Source organism: Lissotriton vulgaris, chromosome 7, assembly GCF_964263255.1.
Source record: "Lissotriton vulgaris chromosome 7, aLisVul1.2, whole genome shotgun sequence".
In the NCBI taxonomy this organism is placed as follows: Eukaryota; Metazoa; Chordata; class Amphibia; order Caudata; family Salamandridae; genus Lissotriton; species Lissotriton vulgaris.
In genome coordinates this window covers 1,177,614,803-1,177,641,090 of record NC_141695.1, presented here as the reverse complement: position 1 = coordinate 1,177,641,090, position 26,288 = coordinate 1,177,614,803, and the positions used below count along the sequence as shown (strand labels likewise).

General features: G+C 43.4%; 1 protein-coding gene across 2 annotated transcripts in view; it reads right to left on the bottom strand.

Moving 5' to 3' along the window:
- The window catches only part of KCTD16 (potassium channel tetramerization domain containing 16), a 443,392-nt gene that overhangs the window by 98,910 nt on the left and 318,194 nt on the right, over positions 1-26,288 (bottom strand). Inside the window, exon 4 of one of the 2 annotated variants that reach the window (XM_086928882.1) lies at positions 18,020-18,033. The exons of the other annotated variant lie outside the window; for it this stretch is intronic. Within the exon in view, the coding sequence (XP_086785008.1) occupies positions 18,020-18,033 (14 nt within the window). The remainder of the gene's footprint in view (positions 1-18,019; positions 18,034-26,288) is intronic. 2 annotated transcript variants of the gene reach the window in all.

Below are 26,288 nucleotides of genomic sequence, written 5' to 3'. Positions count from 1 at the left end.
GGCAAGTTTGTGACGGAGTAACCTGTTCCCCAAACTCTAAATCAGGCCCTGTGTTCACTACCTCCGCTGTGGCAAACTATCCACCATTCATCAGAGCACCAAGCAAATCAAAACACTAAATGCTGACTTGGAGGGAAAGAAGGTAAAAAGCCAAAGCAGCTACTATCCGCAGTGGACATTACATTCTCCATGGTTACAGAAGGCTGCCTGATTCTGTATACCTGAAAATGGTCGCTTAAATGGAATTTAATGCAATTTTCATGGTTTTGGTTATCAGATAAAAATTATAAAGCTCATCTAAAATCAAGCCATTACTTTCCCAGCCCCAGCCAGCCTGCAGTGGCGCAGAAAGAGACAGGGACAGTGAGAAGAAAGAATCTTGTTGTATGTTAACCATGAGAGTACTCAAAGAAGGGAATGTCACAACGCCTTTTCTACACTGAGAGACAGAACCCACTCAAGCAGAGATCCAAGAAGATCCTAGAGAAAAAACACACAACAACTCGTCTTCCTGAAAGTACCAGTAGCACTTGCGGTTAAGCTGTCATACGTATAGTCTTAACATTAGTGAGGACAGTGGCAAGGGTGAGCCACAACAGATGGACAATGGATGAAGGAATTGTGACAGAACCAACACAGACAAGATGATAGTGTGCAGCCCACCTCTACAAAGCAGGAATGCACCAAGTGTAATAAATACAAACATTACATAATCAGCTGCTGATTTTGCCATCTTGGAGCATCTCCACTCTGCAATAGTATGCAGAGACACCCAGGTGCAAAGGGAGGAGGAAAGAAAGTGTGTTTCCATCCAGCCCAAGACTGAATGCCATGGTGATGCGCATTGGTAGTGGCTCAGTAGTATGAGCCTAGCAGCTGAAGTCTTGGTAAACCATTGCTCTTCCTGCTTTCTCCCATTCATTGAGGTGTCCTGAAATTAGTGTTAGTGATCCCTTGACAAGAAAAAAAAAGGGCTAGCCTATGAAGGATATTGAAGAGGGTGAAATGGATGTACCATGTTACAACGCATACCGTTACAACTACCTACTATTACAACGCGACCATTACAACGCATACCATTACAACGCATAGCGCTTTGAGGTGCTGGATAGTGGTAAGTATAATTTACTATTCTAACTCCAGTCCCCGTGGACCCTAGGGAAGGTGTTGGATAGTAAATTATACTTATTCCCTATCCTAGAGCGCCCCCCAGCGCAATGCGTTGTAATGGTATGCGTTGTAAAAGTCGCGTTGTAATGGTAGTGCGTTGTAACAAATGCGTTGTAACAGGTGTATACCGGGTGAAATAGTATGTGTAAGACCTGGCATCTTTTGGCATGGTTTCCCCAGTCTTTTTGCTTCTGACCTCCTTTTTTCATTGCACGCGGCATGTCATATTTGCTGGTTTTAGGACTTTTGGCAATTTACCACTGCCGATCAGTGCTAAAGTTCATGTGGTCCCTGACTACATTGCATTGATGGTTGCTTTATCTATGATTGGCATATTTGATTTACTAGTAAATCCCTAGTAAAGTGCACCAGGTGTACCCAGGGCTTATAAATCAAACACTACTAGTGGGACTGCAGTACTGATTGAGCCACCCACATGAGTAGCCCGGCAAATATGTCTCAGACCTGCCACTGCAATGTCTGTGTGAGCAATTTTAAACTGCCATGTCGACCTGGCAAGTGCACCCACTTGCCCGGTCCAAATCTTCCCCTTTATTACATGTAAGGCAGCCTTAGGGTAGACCCAAGGTAGCTTATGGGCTCGGTGCAGTGTATTTATAAGGTAGGACATGTACTTATGGGTTTTACATGTCCTGGAAGTGCAATACAGCTAATTATATGTTTCACCACAGCAGGGCCATAGGCTAGCATTTGAGCTGCCTTGTGATATCTTACAAGTGTATCTTCCAATTGGAAATAGATATAGATTTGGAGTTTGTCTGGAAATGCCACTTTTAGAAAGGGGGCCCTTTCTTGCTTAATCATTCTTTGTCTCTGCCTGTCTACAGAATACACGCCTGGGTTAGGATGACAGTTGGGCTGTTTGTGTACTCACACTAGACAGTCACACAAAGGAAACTGAGGTGTGCCCTGCATATCCTGATGACCCATCATCAGGCTGATGGGTCTTCCCGAGCCAGAGTGGTGGGAGGAGCTGACACTGACACCTGAATAGCGCTGTGCCTGTCCTCATACAAAGTTGCCTACATAGTGAGTTGGGATCCAGGACAGGGAAAGGCAGGGTCTTGTACACTGCAAAGACTTTGCTTTGAAGTTTGCCTAATTCAGAGGCTGAAATGGGTATAAGTACTGGACCCCTAACACCATATACTCAGAACACTGCAGGATTGAGGACATTCTGCCAGGAAGAAGAGCTGGATAGGCTTTTAGGAGGGACTGCCACTCTGCTGTTTTCATTACTGTATTGGATTGCTGCTTGCTGCTTCTGTCCTGGGAGTGAAAGGGCTGGACTTTGCTTTCTGTATCCTGCTGCCAAGGTTCTCCAAGGGCTTGAGCTGAGCTTGCTTCCTGTTAAGAAATCTCAGGGCCATCAAAGACTTCACTTGCCAGTGCCTGGGCTCTTCTGCTGAGAGTCTTGACTTGCCAAGTGGTGCCATATCCAGTTCCAGAGCCCTTGAAAATTAAATCTGGTGATCTTAAGGAGAAAACCCATGGATCAACTCCCAGCCTCTGTCTGAATCAATGCCGCGCTTTAAAGATCGATGCATCGAAACTGCCTGCACTAAAGCGTGGTTCCAGCTTGAAGCATCGACCGCAGCCTTTACCGCAGGACCCCGCTTGCCGTCACAGTGCGTCAGAAGAATCGCTGCTGTGTGAGTCTCGAGCACCACATTATCAATGTCCGTGACGTCCCCACCGGATCTGATGAAGCACCTGCATCGCTGCTGTGGAATCAACGCAGAGCGTCTGGATTTTCAGCTCATCGTTCCTGGATAGCGAGTCTTCATCGACACAACACCCCAGTAAGGAACCAAGGCCTAGTGTCCGAAACCCGACGCATCACCTCTCCTGCCTAGCAGTAAGGAATTGACGTCTAACCTCCCATGTAGCAGTAAGGAACCATTGAATCGCCTTCCCTGCGTAATATGGAACCGATGTCTCATGTTTGATTTTTGACCTAAACAAACGCATCCACTGATTTCAATGGACTGAACTTGCTCAATCATTTAAAAGTGATATTTTGACTTGTCAATGACGGATTTTTGTCATTTTGGTCTTGTTTTATTCAGATAAATATTGGCTATTTTGTCTACGCTGGTATGGACTCCATTTGTAGTGTTTTCACTGTGTTACTGTGTGTGTGTGTGTGTGTGTGTGTGTGTGTGTGTGTACAAATACTTTACACATTTCCTCTGAGATCAGCCTGACTGCTCAAGCCAAGCTACCAAGGGAGTGAACAGGGGTTATATTATCTGGGTGAATCCCTTACTCTGACTAGAGAGTGGTTCCCTACTTGGACAGGGTGCAAACCACTGCAATTTAGAGATCCCCGTTTCTAACAATATGTAAGGGCAAATAGTACATACTCCTCTGTGCTCATTCATTCTCTGCATTATTCACCTCAGAGTATGTAAGGGTGCCGAGGAGTATGCACAGCAGCACATTTGGAATTTGGCAGTGCTATTTCTTAATGCAAAATGCATCCTCGCATCCATTTTTGGACACGAGGGTGCAATTTGCGCTCCAAAATTAGCACCTAATACCCATTCTGCCCCATTGCAGAATGCCGTGGAATCTCGTGGAATTTAATGTTATTTTTCACTGAATCAAATTCCATCAATTCCGCCCCCCCCCAAGAAGGTGGAGGGAGGGCGCATACAATGTTATAAAATGTCACAGTATGTTATAAGGCACATAACATTGTTGATATGGAAATGGATGTGTTCACTGATAAAAATGAAATCTCATCCATATTAATAGAAATTGCTCATTCTGAACTCCACATCAACCTTGACTCTCAAATATGTAGACAAGCAGGCCCTGAGACCTAGGCCCAGGATTACTGATTGATAGGTCACAGGTAGGAGGGTGCATAGATGGGAGGCAAACACTTTGGGAGGCAACTCAAAATCAATCCCATAGATAAGCGCAGCGACATTACAATGGTCAGGTGAGATTGCCACAATAAAGCACACATGGCTGAAGGGGGTACACATACTCCTAAAAACACCATAAAGTCAGATGCCACATGAAATAGGAACACGTAGCCAATCAAGACCTAGCACACATAGTGATCATGTGCATGTTATGCTAGACATCTGGACACAGTATGCATTGGCCACGCTGTGTCCACGCGAGGTCGAGTCCCGCCTGTAGTAAGCATTTGACCACTAATTTATGACTCCAAAGGCTGCAACCAACATTCACCACCATATATGGTATGCCTGAAACTCTTTATGGCCTGCCTTGTTTTATATTAAAGAAGGACGTTGACAGACCTCGTGCTTGTAACTGTTCTCCCGAATTGTAACATTTAATAAACAAACTGTTCCAGTTTTGCCAAACGCCTCTTGGTTTCTCTTTTTTTCTAAGAGTTTCTCACTCAAGAAACAACATTAAAGAGCATTGTAGAAATTATATATTTACATCCATGTAGTTCAAAAACAGAGGATTAAAAGTTGATATATAGAGTGCATGATTATTTACTAGGACTTTTAAATTGTGTAGTCTTTTACCCTGCATATGATGATGATAACATGCATGTTGTTGCCCAGCAACATCAGCTATGAATAATTGCCTAGGATCCAACTTCCTGCAGCCAGAGGGATTAGGAAAAAATTAGGATTCTAAGCTATGTTTTAAATGCTGAAAAAAAAATTCTTGACTAAGAAAAACAGGAAGAGAATTCTTATTCCCAGTTGCTAAATGGAAGCAATCGTTCACCCCATGTGTTTACTACAATACCTATGCTACATTATCACAACTGAATTTAACACACATCCTCAATGCACCTTCGTATTTTTGATACAGTGCTAGCAAGACTCCTTGCAATTTTCTAAAACTCGGGCAAGTGTCTTTCGTGATATGAAATTTTGAATTCGTAAGCCTTTAAATCAGCTACCGCTCTTGCATCTAAAGGAGGTTGTTGACTTACACAGCACCTTCCACTGCTTCCACACAGGGTCCAGTAATGGTAATCTTGTTCACATCTACGTTTAAAATAAAGTGAAACTAAATGGGTTTTTTAATTATAATTTTTGCTTTGAGTGAGAATTCTGAAGACCATCTTAGCTACATTTAATATGACTCCCAATTAATTATCTTATGTGAGAAGTGCGATATTTTCGTATCTATTGTGCATTTCAAACACATTTTCTTACAACCTCTGGCAAAGAGTAGTCCTCCTTCTATCAGGACTGTGAGCACTAACCTTCTTTCAGACAAATTTCCCTTCAGTAACAAAATGGTTCATAGACAACCATTTGCATCACCTTTCTCTACACCAGTGGTGCCCAACCTTGGTCCAGCAGTATTGAATAAGTGCCAGAGTTTCAACATACCCACATGGAATATATTTGACATATAGTGGGCGAAGACGGCAATCGTTTACCTACTACTGGAGGTCCAGCCATTTTGGAGGAATGCTGAATAGAGACTTTCAGTTCTTTCTGTATTTTTCAAGTGAATTTGCTGGAAATCTTTGGCCCAGTCTTTCAAGTTGGCAACATAACCTTAGAAAATAGTATTTCTATACATTTTCGTGTAAAGATGGGTATTTAATTACTTGGTAATATAATTAGCCAACACTGATGTCACTAGAAATTACAATTTTATTGACCATAAAATGTGAGTTTTTTGCGTTTTTGGATGTTTTGTCCGTATTATTTATTTTAGGGTCAGCAATTCAACCCCACCATTTTATTTCTGGATGTGTTTCGTTTTAACGGAAGCAAACATTAAAAAATCGCAGTCACTTCTCAGAATTTTCCGCTTCTGTTCAATGATTTATTTCTTTTCTCAGCTCTGCTGTGCTGCAGCCTGGAACAAGCCCAGACTCATCCTGCTGCTTTCTTGCTAATTGCAAATCCTTGTTCGAAGGCAGGAGAAAAGTCTCTCTTTAACCCTCAAGGACTTCACACCACATGTTTTCAAATATTAAAGTTTGTCTCTGGTGATAAAAGCCACTTTGAAAGATACGACCTTCAGGGTGCCAGTGTTTGGCTTTCTGGCTTTCAATTTTCATCTACTCAATGCCCTGGATCAAGGCCTGTTCGTTCTTCTGCTCATTCACTGCGCTAAGAAGGTGGGCGGAAATCATCCTTTGTGGTGATGGCAAAAGAAGGGCACAATCATTTGATAGATATCAATTATCTGGCTGCTGGGATCATAAAGGGTGAATATGACATCGTGAAAGAATAGCCAATCTCTAGGACATGGGTGACATCCAGCCCCGGCCCATGCAGGTAAGAGCAGTGTCACTGACCATGTCATGAATGATGTAATATGTGACATCATAAGCAGTGGATTGCGAGCGCGCGAGTTATACTTAGTACACTTAACTATAACAGAGGAATTTCAATGGTTTTGTATGAGTGAAATGTACAGCTAACTATAACACCCTTGAAACCTATGTTTTTTCAGTGAATTTCTAGTTTTTTTTTAATGATAATTCCGAACTATAACCAGCCTGAAACCTATGGTTTTTTAAGTGCATTTCAAAGTATTTTCAAATGTCAGTATCTACTCACAATATCCTTATAACCTATAGTGTTTGTTAAATAAAATAAAAAAACACATGTATACTTTTTATAGTAAAAACAAACTTAACAGTAGTGTTTTATAACTTATAATTACACCTCCTGGTTTTATGGTATTTATTTTTTGGACATTTCCATCTGTATTTATCCATATATTTTTTTTAATAATTGTATGTGTATATACCCATATATATCCAGGTTACCCTCTTCAAAGAAAAAGGCAGAGGCCACGAAATGGGGACAATTGAGGTCTCTTTAATGCAGGAAAAGCAATTTCAGCGGGCGTATGCATTTCGGCCATGTGGCCTCATCAGTGCCCAGAGTGTAACGGCGGTGAGTTGAAATGCTGCTCCAAGTTACTGCCTCAGTTTAAGTGCTAATTGGCTCCACCTGTTGATAGTCCTTTCATGGTGGAGTGCACTTTGAGTCCCAGCATGCAATGTTCCTGCAGGCAGCCGCAAAGTTGCGGAAACAGGAGGTCCCTCGGGCAGCTCCCTCCCAATGTCCTGAGCTGTCTTCCACATCAATGAAGCTCCTGGCGTCCCCAAACTGCACAACCACCATCTTCAGGTATGTTGTCCGCGGAAGCAAGTACAACAATGTGTCCCGCCCAAAGCAAAGTTCAATAACTCCGACACCGCTTGTATTCCTCCAGTCGTGTGGTAGTGGGCTTGGTCGTACCGATACATCGGAACAGAAAGGGTTCTGCCGAGGCAGAACAATGCCATCGATGACCAAACCCTTCGGTGTGCAGGGACCTCTGATGCACGTCGCAGGATCATAGTGCATAAATATCCAGGTTACCCTCTTCAAAGAAAAAGGCAGAAGCCACGAAATGGGGACAATTGAGGTCTCTTTAATGCAGGAAATGCAATTTCAGCGGGCGTATGCATTTCGGCCGTGTGGCCTCATCAGCGCCCAGAGTGTAACGGCGGGTGAGTTGAAATGCTGCTCCAAGTTACTGCCTCAGTTTAAGTGCTAATTGGCTCCACCTGTTGATAGTCCTTTCATGGTGGAGTGCACTTCGAGTCCCAGCATGCAATGTTCCTGCAGGGGCAGCCGCAAAGTTGCGGAAACAGGAGATCCCTCGGGCAGCTCTCTCCCAATGTCCCGAGCTGCCATGAGGTTGTATAAGAAGATCAACTAAACCCTATTCCAAACTAGAAATCAGGAAAACCTATTAATTCAGAGAAGCAGAGAAATGTATCAGTATAGCATAAGTTCTGTAGAAGTTCTATAAAGAAAAGAATATTGTATAGCATAATGCCACACAACAGAGATGTTACAAAGAGGTCTGCACCTCTCAGAGTCTAAAGGGAATCAGAATCTAGCTAAAGCATGATCTTCAATTATACCTACAAGAGTAACCTTCGAGAATCCCATGTCACGTCTCATTAATTTCCATCTTCAAACAACAAAACTTGGCATCTATACTCGAAATTTCTTTCCATTGGTCCACACATTAGAAGAATCTTGGATTCCTCCTGTCTCCCTAGTACACTCAGACAGTAGTCTTCCCTTCGTTCATTATCATTTCGTGATCTTGCCAAAAGATTTTCTTTTTGAGCCTCACTATCTCTTTCACACAATGTGCCTTTCTTTAACCATGAGCTCATGCACCTGCACTTGAAGAGGAGATAAAAATGTTGCCCCCAAAGCAAACATTCATGTTAAAACATGAGGAAATCTCAATGCTTAATGTTCAACTTAGTGCAGCAAGCATTTCGGTACATGTTTAAATGCATGATTACAGATACATATACAGGTACAATATAGATATAAAGCAACATTCAAATGGATATATTTTCAGTTATAAAATAAATGGAGAGGATTATTTAAATGAATAGTCACACATACATATAAGAATTGACAATATTATTCAAACCACACAAATACAATTATATGTGGGAACTGTAATTCATCGTTACAATAAGGGAAAATGTTTGAATGCACACTCATATAAATGTCGAGATTGCCTTGTAAGTGCACTTTCTGTATCTGTTCAAGTTCACTACATTACATTATTAATGTTACATCATGCGAGTACATAAGGTCATGTATAAACATATATATGGCCCAGTCATACATGAAAGGGTGGGGCCAAAATTACACTGCCCCACACCAATTTCCAAATGGCGCAGATGCACAGAACCAACATGGTGGGTGCCACGATTTATGTTGTGTTCATTGATAAACATAACTGGTGAATATCAGTAGTTGTATGTGTACATCGTTGAGCAAGAACCATTCTTCACTTTAAATCTGGAAATGTATTCAGTGACTATTTAGGAATCGTAGTCTGAGACATGTGTATCCCAAAAGGCTAAATTGTGGATCCTAGCCCAATATTTGATTCTCTTTGTACCCCAGTCCTCTTGTGTGCAAAAATTGAGAGTTGCTCACGAACCAAATTTAGGACTATATAAAAACTGAACATTTATGTTAAATAAGTATCATTGTTGCTGCTGCCATGCTCACTGCCTTTTGCGAGAAACTTTATGTTGTCATAAAGAGTCTTCACTCCTGGCAGAGCTCAGTGTGAAGCAGGTGTTTCCTTGATTACACCAGAGTGATGCATGTGCTTAATCTGAAATTGCATGAACCAGAATGACTGCATCTGGCTTCACAGCAAATAGAGGAGCAGAGATCACAAGTTCCACACAGAAATCAGAAATTTCTTCAAGCAAAACTTCTTAGCCCAAGCTATATTAAAAGTTACGGAACAACAGTTACCCCGACAATATTCTCTTTATAAATCACGCCATTTTTCCTTGCTTCGAGACATAAAAACATCCAGGCACCTTATGATTCTCCACCTGACTTATTACACTTCTTTACTGCAATTTTTGCTGCTAGAAGCGGGATATAAAATGAAAATATGAGCACCAGTGGCTTGACCGGGGAACATCCGTCATCGTCTAGGATGCACAGGCTGTACCTTCGCACCCTTTGGCAAAAGCAAACACTTCTTGCTTGTCTGTACTCTTCTCAGCAGCAGAAAACAAAATCTTGACTGTCATGGATTTGAGGAATGAAGCTCGCAACTCACGTCAGTTTCCCTACTGGGACACTCTTGCCTTGCCAGCACTGGGAACTGAACATCTCAAACTTTCCATATTCTTCAGAACTTTTGACATGGCCACCAAAAGCACCTAGACCAAGTCAAGGGCTGAAATCCTCCAGTAACTACCGCCCCAAATTTTGACTTCCCATCTGCTGAGTCTATCATCACAGTCAGTGGCGGACTGTGCAGGTAAGCACGGTGGGGGGGGGGGGGGGCAGTGGTGGAGTGGAGGGGTGGAAGTGACAAACAACAGAATACGGCAAATAAAATAAATAAATAAAACACTTACCTTGCTCTGGCCACATCTCCGACTCGCAGATGCAGTGAACGCAAGGTAAGTGATTTATTTATTTTATTTCCCTATTCCGTCATTTGTCACTTCCTCCCTGCCCCGCCCCACAAGCTTACCTGCACTGGCCGTGACTGGTCACAGTCCACGCCCAATTTGAGATTGTTGTAGCATCATATTTATTTGTTTAAACTCAGATTTTGGTAAGTGCAGGCAAGACTATTGAAGGCTTGCTCTATCTATTTGAACACCTTCCTCCACAGTTGCAAATTTCTTTTACGGAAAATAGACCCGGGCATCAAAATTAAAGTGGATCCATTAGAGAACTGGAAAGCTAAGAAAGTGGCCCATGTCTGCAGATCGGGACAGTTTTGAACTTGTAAAGACAAGCTGTATGCATAAGTGTTTCGCAGGGAATGAAAGACTGCATGGAATTGAGCTTGCTGTCGTCAATGGTTGTGGTAATATAAGGGAAAATAAACAGTAAAATCCAGAAGAAGTGACCCTTCCAAATAAAGGGGGTAGAGTTGATATTGGGAGAAATATTCATTTGTAAACTAGGGAAGATTATTCAGGGAAATATTATCTGATTTAAAGGGCCACCATCCACAAGAGCTGAGCGAAAATATGTAAAATAATTACAAAGAGATACACATGTCGGTGCAAGAGAATGAAAACCCACACAGGACTGGAGACTGGCCCTGATCACAATGTGGCTGATAATCCCATTTGTATGTGCAAAATCCTATTTGTGCTGATTACAACTGTGCTTAATTTAAGCTGCTGCTTGCACGGGGAGTCCCCTGGCACTCATTTTTGGGGACTAATTTATTATCATCAGACTGTGACAGAACAAGTGAGAGAAAATTGGAAAATGGTAAAAGGAAGAAGCGAATGACAGAAAACCATTGACAAAAGGACAAAGCTTGGACGACAAGAACGTGCAAGAATAAGACAAAGGGATGGGAGGTGTATTGGTTGGATGAATGAGGTATGAAGTGGCATCACGTTTAAGCACTCTTGATATATGGCAACTACAACTCTCAGCATCACCGGCCGCAGACGTCTGAGAAAAACTTTGGGCACCAGTGCTCAAGTATTTTACAAGTTGAGCACTGGAAGGAGGCATTACAATTTGGACCGAACTCCTGGGCCCAAACAGTGAACATGTGCAATTGTACACCTCGAAATTGGAATCAGCGTTATTCCCCATTCAAAGTGTCCAACTCATAATCAGGCGCATATTACTCACCTACAAATTCGTACACCTCGAAACTTTTAGCAGGTGCATGGTTTACAGACGATTTCTGAGAGCTTATCCTGATCGGTCTTCGAAATACCCCGCTGAAAGAGGCAGGGACATTGACAGCTTAAATCATTTTGGGGCACATTTTGACACCTTACCCGTTAATCGTATCTTTGTGTGTTTACAAAACGAGGCAGTGCCTATAAAGCAGTCATTTAAAACTTCAGCAGCCTTCTGGACTTGCCCTACGTCGAATGAGATTTATTATTGATACCAACGCGCTTCAAGTGAACTTCTCGAGATCCTGCAACCTAAATTTCGAAAATGATCTTTGTATTCATTAAGGGAAGAACGCCTCAAGCCCAGGCACTAAGCGATTTTATAGCCAAAGCTACACAGCTTCCTTCTTTTTATCAATTTGCTGCTCTTCTTATAAGAAAGAGCAGTACATAAATTGAGTCCATATACCCACTGTGTCCCTGTGATAATCAATCACCACAAACTGCTTTACATTTCATTTTTTCGAAAAGTGTACTTCCTGTTGAGGAAACATTATTTATTGCCCATTCTTAGGGAGGCAAACATTCACTACTGTAGAGCGACTTTCACTCATCTACAAACTGTGTCCACCATTAAGATCTGTATTCTTGCGGCTGTATACATTGAACATGCCATAACGCAGAGCGCCACCGTTCTTATGTGATGTTTTATGGACTTTTTATGTCTGCATGTTTTTTATTTAGGATTATATTTATCATTGGATCACTGCATACTGATGTGTTTTATAGGTTTTGCGGTTACTTTTATTGTCTAAATAGACCGAATAAACGGCCAGATTCATCAAGCCGAAAACGGCTCGCAAAGGGCCAGATTCTGAGAATCTGCCCCTTTGCGAGCGCTATTTTTGCATTTGGGATTCATCATCCCAAATGCAAAAATCGCATTTTTAAAAATTGCACATTTGCGAATAATTGCATTTAAGGAATCTCAATTAGAGATTCCTTAAATGCAATTCAAGAAGCATTTAAAAATTGCGAAATCGCTATATTTGGCCGCTATTTACCGCGAAGTCTCACTTCGTGGTAAATAGCGAAATATGAGTAAAATGCACTTTTGTGCATTTTTCTCAGTTGTATGTTACACACACACATGTCCTTTGGACATGTGTGTGCGCAACATCAGTCTACATTTTCATTTCAGGGGTGCTACAGGATGTCCTTTGGACACCCCTGGCACCCTTGAAATCGCATCCTTATTTGCGAATTTGCTAATCGCAAATAAGGAATGTGTAGGAATCACAATTTATTTAGCGATTCCTACATGAATTCCGTTTTGCAAGTCCTTAATAGCGATTCCTTAATAATCTCTATTAATTACTCGCAAAATGGGACAATGATGAATCTAGCTGAAAGGTATTTGAATTGCTCTGAGTCCATATAGCCAGTGATCAGCCATGTTGTGTGTTTTCCGATGTCGCGCCGCAAAATCAGGTGTTTCTTGTTGCATAAGACAGCTGCGATTATCTAGGAGTTCCATGGTAGGAATCCCGCAGCAACAGACATAGCATCACCGCCGCCTCTAGGGACGTGTTGACATAGAGACCATCTCCATAAAAACGTGGCTGTCGTTGTCGGGGCCTTGTGATCTGTGGTGCAGTTACCAAGCACAGCAGATGCATATATTTAAGAGTTTCAAAAAGGAACAGATGAAAATCAGCATGAATTACTCACGAATCTGGTGCACAGGGGCGAATCTTTACCTGAGTTTTAAGTCAATTCTGCAATCCGAAGTGTTTCACTGAATGTAAACAAAAGTTGTCAACGCATCTTAGAAACCCAGACTTGGAAAGACCACTCACCAGAAATATAGCTCACATGGTTAATGCACGGACTGCAAAGGTCCTTGTGTATTTAGAAAGACCCGTGATTGGGTCAAAGCAGCTTTTCATCCAGCGAGATAACGCCTGCCATTGAGTTGGGTAATGAATCTGGCATGAACCCACCACTTCTCATTGTCTGTTCTCCTCTGTAATGTTACATGTTACTGTGCCTTTGAACCCACCTTTCAAGCAAGTCGCAGCACCAATCAAATATGGTGCTGCTGAACTAGAGGAAATATAAAAACCTTATGTGCCACATTTTATCAGTTTGTACTTTTGTGATGCTTCATCTGAAAAATACGAAAAGCATGAGCAATGTTGTGCATTCTCGTCAAAACCGCAGTAATTTGACTCGAAGGCTGCGCAACTCTCCTCTTTAGGTGCGCCTGTTTCCCTGCAAGCCTGCACTTCTCCTGACGTCCTGGCATCAGAGGGGTGGCGCTGCTCTGCCGCCCGGCCTCTGTGGGGAGCAACCATGACGCGCAGAGACGTTTTCTAGCACTCCGCCGATCCCATAGGGCGCAGTGTGAAGCTGCATTAATGGAGCCTCGTGTCGGAGTCTGATGCTCGAGAACCACGCAGCTGCCAGGCCAGGACGGAGAAGTGGCAGAAATCTCAGACCTGTCCAAGGTCAAGCTTTTGTCTCTTGTAATCTCGGCCCTGTTAAGTGCAGTCATTACACAAGAGAATGCGTGTGAGCTTGACCTATATTAGAGCATCGATTCATAGTTTATTGCCCTGGCTGTGCAGGAGAGGTGGCGGTTGATTCTCGTGGTAAATGACCTTTACCAGGGGGGAAGTTCAGAGGGGTCGTTATGCCCCAGGCACCCCGCTTTTTTCCAGTGCTCCTGGTTCAAAATGTATTTACAGATTTACAAAGCCAGCCTGTCCTGTATTGTATTATTCATAGCAGGGTATATGAACAGGACATGCCACTATAAAGCACATGACGCTGTAAACTCAAAATATGAAAAGAAGGAGCTCCACAATTATCAGTTCGTATGACAATCAATTATTGAAGTCCTTCAAAATAAGTCCTCGGGCAGTAGATTCAAAAAGAAGTTCAAACGGCTGAACATCCAATTATTATCAGTTCATTGTCAGCCAGAATTATTATTTTTTCTCATTTCCAGTAGCTGATCTCCATCATTTAAATCAGATTCCACAATTTAAATCAGCCAACGCGTTTCGTCCTGAAAGGACATCATCAGGGCTCCAGTATCATGCTGACATCTTGTCATGATACTTCTTCAATCAACATTTTTTCATGGCTCTGCCAAGAACTTTTCTTACTAGTCTTCTCTAGACATTTAAATAATTAGTCTGCTCCACATTCATGAAAGGTCTGTGATTCTTCCTACTTCGTTTCTCTCGTGTTTAATCCCTTCAGTCTAATCTCTACAGTCTTCAAATTCATATTAATTTATCCAGTTTCAGAATGAAAGCAAAGCACTTCTGAAAGGCTAGTAAGAGTTAGGCAGATTCATTCATATGTCATATCTAAATACATAAACAGTACCTTTGGTGTGTGTGTGTCACAAGTGTGCAGGAGTGCGTGTGTATTCAGAGTTGGCCTGTAATGCTGCTGCCCAGATGATATTTTTTCTTTGTCCAAAACTGAACATTTGGATTTATCCATGATGGTACATTTTTATTATCTTGTCTTTTCCATATCTCAAATAAACACTGGGGATTTGCAAGGAGTGGTTGAACAAAATAGTTGTTAGCACTGTTTCCTGAACACTGTGCTACAAATCTCACCCAGGCAGGGCAGCCTCAGCTGAAACCTATCCAGTTTGTTAGGTAAGGGTAGCAACTGCTGTATATCGTGGCAGAAATCAAAGACAAGCTTCAGGTAGACATTCTTGCCAAAGCAATCTCAAGTGATGTCTGTATGATGCCTATCATGTCGTACTAAGTGAGGGACCATCGCCTGATGCGTCTGAACTGATTCTGTGGCACGTGCATCCTGCCATTTTTTTAGAGGAGATAAGTCTTTGGTTTGAGTAGGTAAAAAAGCTCAGTTCTATGCACAGGTAAGAAAGCATATTAACTTCCGCACAGTTGTGCATTGAACCTGGTGGTCAGAGCTGATTTCAGGGCAGACGGTTTAACTGTCCGTATTTTGTACGTCTGTACAATGACCACCATTAAGATGGGTCATGTTAGAAATGGGGGTCTCTAGTTGGCAGAGGTAGGTACCTTTGTCCAAGTAGGGACCCTTCTACCTAGTTAGGGTAAGGGGGATAAACTTCTAAAATAACCTCTGCTCACCCCCGTGTTAGCGTGGCACAAGCAGACAGGCTTATCTCAGAGGCAGTGTGTAAAGCATTTGTGAACACATACAGTAATATATTACTGTATGTGTTCACTACAAATGGACACCACGCCAGTTTAGAAAAATAAGTAATCTTTATCTGAACCAAAATAAGACCAAAAGGACAAACATCCACAATACAGTACGAAAAATATGATTCTTAAAAGGTAGAAACAGTTCTGTTCGAAGAAAATGTTGGATGCCACACTTTTACACAAAGTATCTTGGATGTGTCAAAAAAGGCAAGCAAAAAGGGTCGCAGGGAAGGTGATGCATCGGTCCCTTACACTCAGGGAAGGTGATGCGTCGGTTCCTTTCTCCGGGGGAGGTGATGCATCCTAAAATCTACCCTAACCCCCAGCCCTGAAAACTACCCCAGCCCTGAAAACTAGCCCCACCCCTAGCCCTGAAAACTTCCCAGACCCCTCAGCACTGATAACTAGCACAGAACCCCGCCAGCCTGAAAACTACCCTGACCCCCAACCCTGAAAACGACTCCAACCCAGCCAACAAAACCACCCCAACCTACCCCAGCCCACAAAACTGCCCCAACCCACCCAGCCCACAAAACTACCCCGTCCCACTCCCAGCCCACAAAACAAACCTGACCTACCTGCAGCCCACAAAACAGCCCCTGGCCCACTCCCCAGCCCAGAAAACTACCCTGACCCACAGAGCCCAGAAAACTATCCCAACCCACCCCCAACCCACAAACCTACCCTGACCCACCCCCAGCCCACAAAACATCCTGACTCACCCTAGCCCACAAAACAACCCCAACCCACCCCCAGCCAACAAAACAAACCTCAACCCATAAAACTACCCTGACCCCCCAGCCTACTCTACTACAACAAAACAACCCCCAGCCCAGTACTACACCCAGCCCCACTTACCTCACCACTTCCTGCGAGGTCTTCCTGCTTCTGTCTGCAGCAGGCAGCAGCTAGACAGCGCATTGCCGTAACAACCCATATGCACGGTTAGGGCGTATGGGTGGTTAAGGCACGTGTTGTAGAGCTTGCAGAGTCGGAACACTCATGGTTTAGACCCTGGTGTTCCGTCTGTTTCCCCATCCATTGTAATGGCAAGCGTTGTGATAGTTGCGACATAATGGCTGTTTCTCTTGCAGAGTGCATTATATAATTGTTCAATATGAATTTCCTGGAAAATTCATCCAATAGGATCAAAGACGCCTTCACTTGTTGCTTTCTCCTGTAAACGTTGGCAGCCCGGTGGCAGCAGCTCGTTTCTTCCCATGCAGCATTGCTCTTTCCCTTGTTCATTATGTCCGGAGCAGGTCACTGTATTTTTAATATACACAGCAAATCTGCAGGTGATAACGGCCAGCACTCTGCACCTCATGCAATATCGCAAGAGGTGAGGGCAACTTCTAAGACTGCTGCCAACATTTGGCCTAACTGTACTGAACTCCACCTTTAATGCTCACATGGCTTCTACCAGCTAGGTGAGAGAGATGATGTGGGCATAGTCACTGGGCAAATACATGGTCTGTTTCACAAAGGCATTTGTGGACAGGAACATATGTTTTGGGCCACAGATTTCTTAACACTGGATACCTGGCAGCCAATAATGGATCACCACCCAGTTTTATAGGGGTAAAGAAAAAGGACTTTCTCCACAGATATATTTTTCCCCATGGATAAACAAGAATTGGCAATTCCAGTAGGTCTGGCTTTAAAGGAGTCTGTTAAATGGTAATTTGAAGCATTGCTAGCAAATAGTATTTGTGTGGAAGCAAAGAACTTTGAATTAATATTGGTGTAGATTAAGAGATCAGGTGACAGTTGCACTATCAAGCCAGACCTAAAAATCCATTTAGGTAAATGACTGCCCTCCTGCCATCTGTGCTGCTTCCAGAGAAAGACAAACACCTTAAATGATCTAGTTATCTAATACACGGTTACAGCATTACAATGCCATGTGTGTGTCCCTGAAAGTTCAAACTCAGGCAGCTGGATAAACAAACAAAATGATCACAGCTGGTGGAGGGATAGCACTTTTTTGTGGAAGCACACTACTTCCACCAAACCAAAATATGTACTTCTGGCTCCCAACACTTGGGCAGAGCTAAAACCCCTCTCTAGTGGTGCTCGCATAATTGTCTAACAGCAGTTGGGCTGTCAAGTCAGACCATCAAAAGGAAAACAAAAAAAATCTGCTTCAGCATATGTGGCTGCCCTTTCCACTGCGCGGAATTGAAATCTATGTAGAACACAAAAAGGGCGGAACAAACAGCTTAAAACATATCCTATGTTAGGTGCATAGCATGACTGGAAGTCTGTGCCCATTGCGGTTTTGCAGCGGTGCTATTCCACCTGTACTGTGAAGTGAGGAAAAGTGTAAATGTGCATTTAAGTTTTTACACGTTTCCTCGTGAATTGATCTCACTGATTTTAGCCTCTGATTGTGAAGTACCAAGGGGAGTCGGTCCCATCACTGGTTTAATGAAACTTGAGGGGACCCCCTACAAAGTACATGGAGGGGCCCCCCTCCGTACTCACTAAGGAGCTCTCCAGGCCAGGGTACTGTGCTGAGGGGGCCCTCTAAAGCTCATTCCCCCCCCCGCCCCTGAACTCAGCCGCGGCCCGTGGAGGGAGTTCCGTGGGGCAGAAAGGCGGGGCTGGGGAGGGGCAGGGTGGGGGGTGCTATACACCGGAATATGGATAATGTGAGGTAAGTAAACAATTTAATAAATAAAACAAATTTCGTAGCGCACCCTTCATCGCATTTTGAGATGCCGGGCGCGCTACGAAATTCATTTAATTTATTAAATTGTTTACTTACTTCACATTATCCATATTCCGATGTTTAGCACCCCCACCACCCTGCCCCTCCCCTGCCCCGCCTTTCTGCCCCATGGAACTCCCTCCATGGCCCGCGGCTACCTGAACTGCAGGGGCTGCAGGGGCCTTTGTTATGCCACTGGGTCACATTCCAGGCATGACTGACTGACTCTACACCAAATCTACAGTACAATCAGTATGCTCTTTTCTTTCACAGCTGCTTCTCTTTTTTCATTCTGAATTCTAGCTAAATTTTTAATATTGCATTTTAGTCGTCCAAGACGCACTGCAAAGCTTTATGATCAAGAAGTGAATAGTTTCACAAAACACCATGCAGTTTAATCTGCAGGTTTTACTAATGAAATGTTCCAAACCAATTAAAAAGATACCTTTTGTGAAAAAGAGGCATACTGGGTCATTACAGTTAAATCAGGAATACTTACTGTGCTTTTCATATATCATGCAGACTAGCAGAGGACACATTTACTGCTCACCATGCATTAGGAAGTATCATTCGCGGGACAAGGTGCTGTAAATAGTTTGTGACGAATGAAAGGGAAGGTTCTGGAAACCTTACTTGAATATGTAGGGGTTGTGTATTAGCCTCTGCAGCGTGTCCGTTCCCCTGCCATGTGTACAGTTTTATGGAAAATATTAGGCTACGTCACAGATCAAATTCCACAGAGAATCCCTTACCTGAAAATATCCTGCTTCAGCTTTCTGTGCCTGAACAGAGGACTTTGCCCAAAATGATACTTGGGATTACTATACAATTTGCAGGTGGTTTTAAAGTAAATTTCGACCACAGCAATCTCCAGAGCTTTAAGTGAGCGGGTCGTGCCAGTTCTCAAGGCCACTAGCTCACCACTTGGTCCTACGTTCATTTCCTTAACTCTGCAGTCCAAAACACTGATCGATTCCTCAACAAATACTGTAATAGTCCTCTAGGTATTCTGTTAGTAATCCAATCCATGTTTACATTTGATATTCTTTAATTTATTTTAGGTCTCTTATAGAGTGCATGCTGTGAACTGTGTCACCTGTAGGTGTCAGTGTGAGTTCAGGTTGAGGCTGGGTGTTGAGGACAGGGCACAAGTCAGAGCTCTGAAGTTAATGTGCAAGGTAATGTGAGTTTCTAGCCCTGACAGTCTACAGTTCATAAAGGTGTTCAGACTACATGCTCATCCCATCCTCGGCCTCTCTGCAGAGCATGGAGAGACACATTCACGCGTGTCAACTGTAATTGACATTGTGTGAAGTAGGTATAGACAGCTGCTTTATATTGACAGTGCCAAAGGAAATGAAAATGCTGTGTTTTCATGCGAGTGGAGAGAGAGTGCGGGACGGGGTGTTTGTGTGTGTGAGAGAGAGAGAGAGAGAGAGAGAGAGAGAGCGGGCCTGGTGATAGGCAGGCACGAGGCAAAGGAGTACATGAAGAGGAGAATAGTGAAAATGCAGCGATTACCAGTATTTGAAAGGCAAATGCGCCATTCACTGATCTACATGGGAATACTTACAATTACCCTTCTTGGGTCATTAACTTGCCTGACAGATTATTTAAAAAAGATAGGTTGACAGCATGTCAAAGTGTGGTGAAGGCTTCCACGCACGTTGGTCAGTTGGGAAGAAACTGCAGGCCATTCTCAGATGCATGAGCGGCCAGTGCAGGTCAGAGCGGGGGTGGGGGCAGTGGGAACAGGGTGGAGGGGATTCGAAAGACGACCACGAGGGACAATGAAATAAATAATTAATTTTCCCTCCTCATTTTCTGTCGAAATCCCCCTCCCCCACCCGGCCCCACCGCCCACAGCTCTTACCTGCAGGGGCCGCTGCTGCTCAGAGGTCTAGCCCGGGACCAGGGTTCAATCCCCCGCCTCGGTGGGTCTTGGGCTCAAAATTCCACGGACTCGATAATTCTCGCCTCGGTGCCTATTCCAATCATGGAGTCCCACTCTGCAACTGTGGGCAATAGCTTGCTTAATCTCCACAACGACCCCCACAACGCTAAGGATGCCTGGTCTCCACCTTAGGGGTGCCCAGGAGTGGACGCCTCACAGGGAAAGCCAGGATGGGTTCCACAGCGGTATTCGTACAAGCGCCTTGAGACCCTTGCGGGTGAGTAGTGCGCTATACAAGTATCAATGTACATGTACACTGGGAAGAAGTCATGAATACACATAGGGTTGGAGGTATGGTCTGACTGGGTTCGTTGAGGAACAGACGACTGTTCGAGAGAAAACTTGCCACAGCAGGTGATGTCACTGCTGGTGCTGCCTGTAATTAGTTTGGTCCAGGCATGAGGACAGAATCAGTATTCTCTGCTCAGCTTACTCTAGTCCTGCCTGCTACAACCAAGAATTGTCCCTAGCCGTAATGCTGCCATTGTCAGTGAGTATTGCTGCTGCGGCCTAGTGGACTCACGCATGCTCACCAATTTGCTGCTGGGAGAAAGCGCACGGATGCAACATTCATGGAGCATAACAGTTGCAGTGGGCCACACCTGCCGTGAGCACGTTGAGGACAGTAGCAATACAGGCTATACTGATCTGGCTAGGTAGCAAGTGCAAAGTCCACATTAGCTTTCGTGTATTCTTCCTCGCGAGCCCTCACTCTCACTGCCAATTTAGGAAGGCCTTCTCCTAGCCTTCATTGCCTCAACTCAGCCATGAGCCAGCAACCAACTTCAATTATCCAATGGGAGGCCTAGACTCAGGCAGTGGCAGGGTGCAGCAGACTCAGGGAATAAAACTAATGTGATAAAATACATTCATGCCTGTAAAGGGGTAGCCTATGAAGACATACCATGCAGTCACCCTGCAAGGTAAATCATTCTTTTTAGTAAGACGTTGAACAGTTAATATTAAGATCACCACCTGCAGGGTCAGAAATCGTAGTCCCAGCCTTGTGAAATAAGTGCCATGCTAAGCACCAGAAACCACTGGGTCAAGTTAAGCACTACTAGGCTTCTAGGAGCACTGCAATTAATTAAATGAGCCGATACTACGGAGGGAAATCTTACATACAGTACTTCTTTAGTGACTGCAATTTCATGTTCTCGGGCTGTCAAAGAAGTCAGATCTGTGTGCAGATGGCAGTCTTTGAAAAACGCAGCATTTGGACTGGCAAACGTAGTGAGCAAATGGAATTATGCCTCTCTGCACTGTAAGGCTGTCGCCAGCTACTGCCGCTGAACAGGAAGGAGATGACATGGGCGTTTGACAGGCAGCGGTTGAGTAGGGTCTGCGACACATAGGAGGCGGAAATGAGATTCATGATAGGACAGGGGGCAGGACTGGGATGGAAAAGGGGCGGGAAAGTGTGACAAGTGGACTGTTATAGGTGAGGAATGAAGAATGCTGCCTTGTCACAATGAAAAAAGATGTACGGAAGAGACAGAGGCACTGCCAGGCAAGGGGATAATGAGGGGAGAAGGTGCCATTTGCAATCTTAAGATGGAGGAGGGGGTTGTGGTGGGAAGGAGATATGAAAGAGCCTGGCGCAAGGGCTGAGTGAGGGAAGCAGGCTGTGCTTGTGAGGAGGCATGCGAAGGAGGCCTCTGCCAGGGTAGGGATGGGGAAAGATGTGGATGTGGCAGGGGGAAGAACGTAAGGGTAGCCTCCCCGAAGTCAAAACAAGCATTGGCATAGCCAATAGGTCCCGCCTTTGGGACCTTATAAGTGTTTAGCCATGCAACACTTGTTGTTGCACCAAGGATATTGTGCTGATTAATGAAACACTTATAAGGTTCCAAAGGCGAGACCTATTGGCTATGCCAATGCTTGTTCTATATTAGTTCCTGTTCAGGAACTTTCTCCATCTCTTCTATCTCATCACAGTGCATGCCACTGAAGTCTGGGGAAAATAACAACTATAAAATGGAGGAGTTCTTGCAAATGATGGAATACAACTTTAGAAGCCTGAAAATGATGGCGGAAAGGATTTTGGTTGGGTCACTTTCTAAGCAGGTGGATCTATGTAGTTTAGGGACAGATTGGCACTGATGATCTTTTCACTTAGGAGTCACACCCGAGACATGATACTAAAATCAAGGTATTGACTAAATGTTGTCTGACAAAAATGTTGTAATCTAAATATTGTTTACAATATTGCCTGATTGGAGTTAATAATCGAAGAGCTACGGCCAAATGACCAATATGTTGTAAACAATAATTGGGATCTGATATTTATGTCAGTAGGCAATTTTTTTTAATTGACTGGAGGCAACCACCCAGACTGCTGAAACCAACAGAAATAGAAGAAGTTATTTACCTTGAAGAGCTTTCCTCATTTAATTAAGAAGAGGAAGCCTTTATTCATTTGCTGTTAGACAGAGCCTAACGCCAAGAATTGGAGCAAACAATTTCTGAACTACTTTTTGATCCATAGGTATTTTCTATCTATTTTTGCCAATCTTAGTGCCAGTGAGGTCTGTGCAAATTGGTAGCTGCAGCATGCACGGTAAACTAAGAAATCAAAGTCTGCAATGGATACTTCGGTAAGATTGATGGTCTCTGACCGGTGTGACATTATTGATAATTGGAATATAGGACTTATAATTGAAGATTTCTGCCTGCAGGAAATAATTGCATAATCATATTTGCCTATTTTGACAGAAGGAATTACTGGATAGTTAAACCACCTGCCAAATAACTTGAAAATGCCTGGCATCGACTGGAAGACTGAGGTAGGGGCACATATTGATTGGACAATGGCACAAACTTTCAGCCTACTCCAGAAGCGTCCTCAGTATGGAGCATTTTCATGTCCCCGGAGCATCTCCAATGCATTCTCTTGTCAGCTGTACTCAAGCCAACGAGCCCTTCACACCATGAGACTTTATTTCATTTCAACTGTGAGAGATGCATATCAAAATGCGCCCAGGATGGGCCAAATTAGGACATTTACCCAAAATATCAAAATTGAGGGACACATTCTGCTGTGTGTTTTTTTTCACTGTGTTTTTGTTTTCTTAACTACTGGAACACAGACAGCACAACCGACCTTGTTGAGAACCCATCAAATGAACGTTGGGGACGACCAGCCTGTTGGTGTACATTTTCCTCAGGAAAATAAACTAATGAAAAAAACATGACTTTGCTCATGATTCAGAATCCACCATCATTAATTGTACAGGCATTCAAAAGTCTATTCGCCAATGCCCAGATGACAGTTTCAAGAAACAAGACCCTTGTGGAGTGCGGCGTTGCACTGGCATAATTGGTAGGCCTTTTTGCTGCGTCCTGTTGGAAAGAGTTGGTACTGGGCAGTATTTGTAGGGCGTCCATCATTCACCACTGGTGTCTAAGCACCACAGATGCTAGATGATCTCTAATTCGATAACCAAGTTGCTTTTATACAAATTAGGTCAGCATACCTGCCAACTTGAAGAACAATCTCACTGTGTAAGGAAGGGGCAGGGTCTTGAAGGGGTGGGGTCTTGTGCCGAGAAGTACCTAGGAGGCACTTTTCAGCCCACCCCGCTCCCAACCCCGTTAATGGACGTTGTCAGTTCAAAGCCTCAGAAAACGATCTGGTAAACCAATTTTAGGGTGCTTTTCAGCTAGTGTTCCCTGCTACAGTGTGATATTGGCTCCTCACCGGGAGACCGTGTTGTAGGAGCCGATATTGTGTGTTACATGGTGGCACCATGTGAGTTGGCAGGTGTGGGTTATTACACTGCTCTGTTAGCGGTGCAGGGAAAAAGACCCATACCCCACAAGCTTTCACCAACATTCAGGCTCTCCACAGCCTTGTAAGGGAGCAGATGTCACTCTCTAGTAAGAAGGGAGGTTTCATTCTGGTGCACGCCCACCGAGCAGAGTCTTGAACATGTAGAGCACAACAGAAGAACTTAACATGTTAGTAAAAGAAGAGAAAATCGGTAGTGTGACCCAACTGTGCTCAACATGTGGGGTCTTTCTGCCTAAAAAGGGGGCTGTACTAGAGGCAGGAGTATGCTGGTAACATTTTGACGCCCATGACCAGCTGAAAGTGGACATTTTTCAGGGAACTCGCAAACCAGTTACAAGATTCTGTACCATTAGTGGTTCACACCATCTTCTTCTGTGTGTTATTCTCTGGGTCTCAGTCTCTATAGTCTTTCATTTTTGCTGCTCCGCTACTCCCAGTGGAAGGGGAGGCTTCTGCCTATGCTAGAAACTTAAACATCTGAGCCGATAAAAATATATATATATTCATTTAATGAAGCAGCTGCACTGATTCAGAAAGCAGGATTGGGGTTATGTAACACTCCTCGAATCTGCGCATAGAAAAGACAGTTTTGTAACAACTTCGTGAAAGAATTGTGTCTTTAATCCTGAAGAATCCTTCCATTGCTAATCAATGTCAAAGTTTTGTGTTGCAACATTTTAGCCAGATTACACTGTGTATATGTTCTTTCTGGTGCAACGAGACACATTAAATTCATAACATTGTTTAGAGATCCCAGCCTAATTATCGTGCGAAATGTGGGTTTAACCTGCATGATAAGTGGGACCCTCGGTTTGTGATTACAAATTAGCCTAAGTGCCACTTTTTCACTTGACTGTCCACTGGCCAGTCAGTCATGAGTCAAATGTGAGCAAAGCCTGCTGTCATTTACAAAGCGGCTTGCCAAATATCGATGTCCACATAGTTTCTGTAAGTCATTTGGCGAAATCTGTTCGTCCACCATATTTGACTATATTTGGCTACGGCGCACAGTTTCAGCAAGACATTTTCTACTCAAAATCTATTTTTGCACAAGACATAGTTCTAGGGTTAGTGTAGCCAGAAAAAAAGCCAGATATAATGCAAAATATGGTTAACTCCCTAATAAAGGCCTGCGTGGCATTATGCATGAACAATAGAAAATTCTTACATCCCTAGTACCACATTTGGGCTGTTTGGAGTTCATTTTCATTTATGTTTTGAAGTCATGTTTTTTTTGCTACTTACGTCATTAAATAAATACTATGGCTGATCTTCATAAACGGAAATCCATCTTTTTTAATACAAATTATAATTGTAATTGTATTTATAGAGCGCTTACTACCCCTGATGAGGCTTCGAAACTATTTTCGGAGAGTAGCACCTTACTCCGGAAGCCAAAAGGATTAGTGGTGGATTAGTATAGGGAAATATGAGCTAATTTGAGCGGTGGACATGTCAGTCTGTTAGTTGGACTGAAAACGATAATGGAGGGATAGAAGAGGGAAGAGTCTAGAGAATGTTGTTTGGGAGATCATAGTAGTAAGATGAGGTTTGGGATGGGTAAATGGAGAGATGGAGGAGGGAATAATCTCTGGAAAAGGATTGCAGGAGACCATAGCAGTAAAAAGAGGTTTGGAATTATAAGTCAAAGGAGGGATACATGGGGAAGAATTTAGAAAGGTAGTTTGGGAGATCATAGTAGTACAATGAGGTTTGGGGTGAATCAGGAGGGATAGAGGAGGAAAGGATCTTTACAGGGTTATTTTGGAGATGATAGTAGCAGAATGAGGTTCAGGATGAGTCAGAGAGTGGAGGTAGAGGATATATTGAGAGAGGTATAGGGTGAGACAGAGCAGTGCATTGGGGAGAGTAAACGTTGTTTTTTTTCTTTCTTTTCTCCTCTTACACCTCGTGTATAAGCAAAGGGGCAGCAGGGCACAAGCGTGGATAATACCAGCATCAATTAGAAATAGGCATAGATCAGACATACTAACACATCCACACTGCAGGACTGGAGCATGCAGAAAAACGAAACACAACTGCAGCGCCAGTGCAACACACATCTATTAGCACAGACTTCAAGGAAGATGCTGAAGGCTGTAACAACTGCACCACAGTCTTAGAAAAACAGCACAACATACAATGACTGGCAAACATAACAACATGGAGTAAGAGACACCCAATAAAAATATATAGGGTCAGATGTCGCATTATGCCTCCTTTGACTAACACAACAATGTACTTTTTCTCTGTTGAAGTAAGTGGTATAT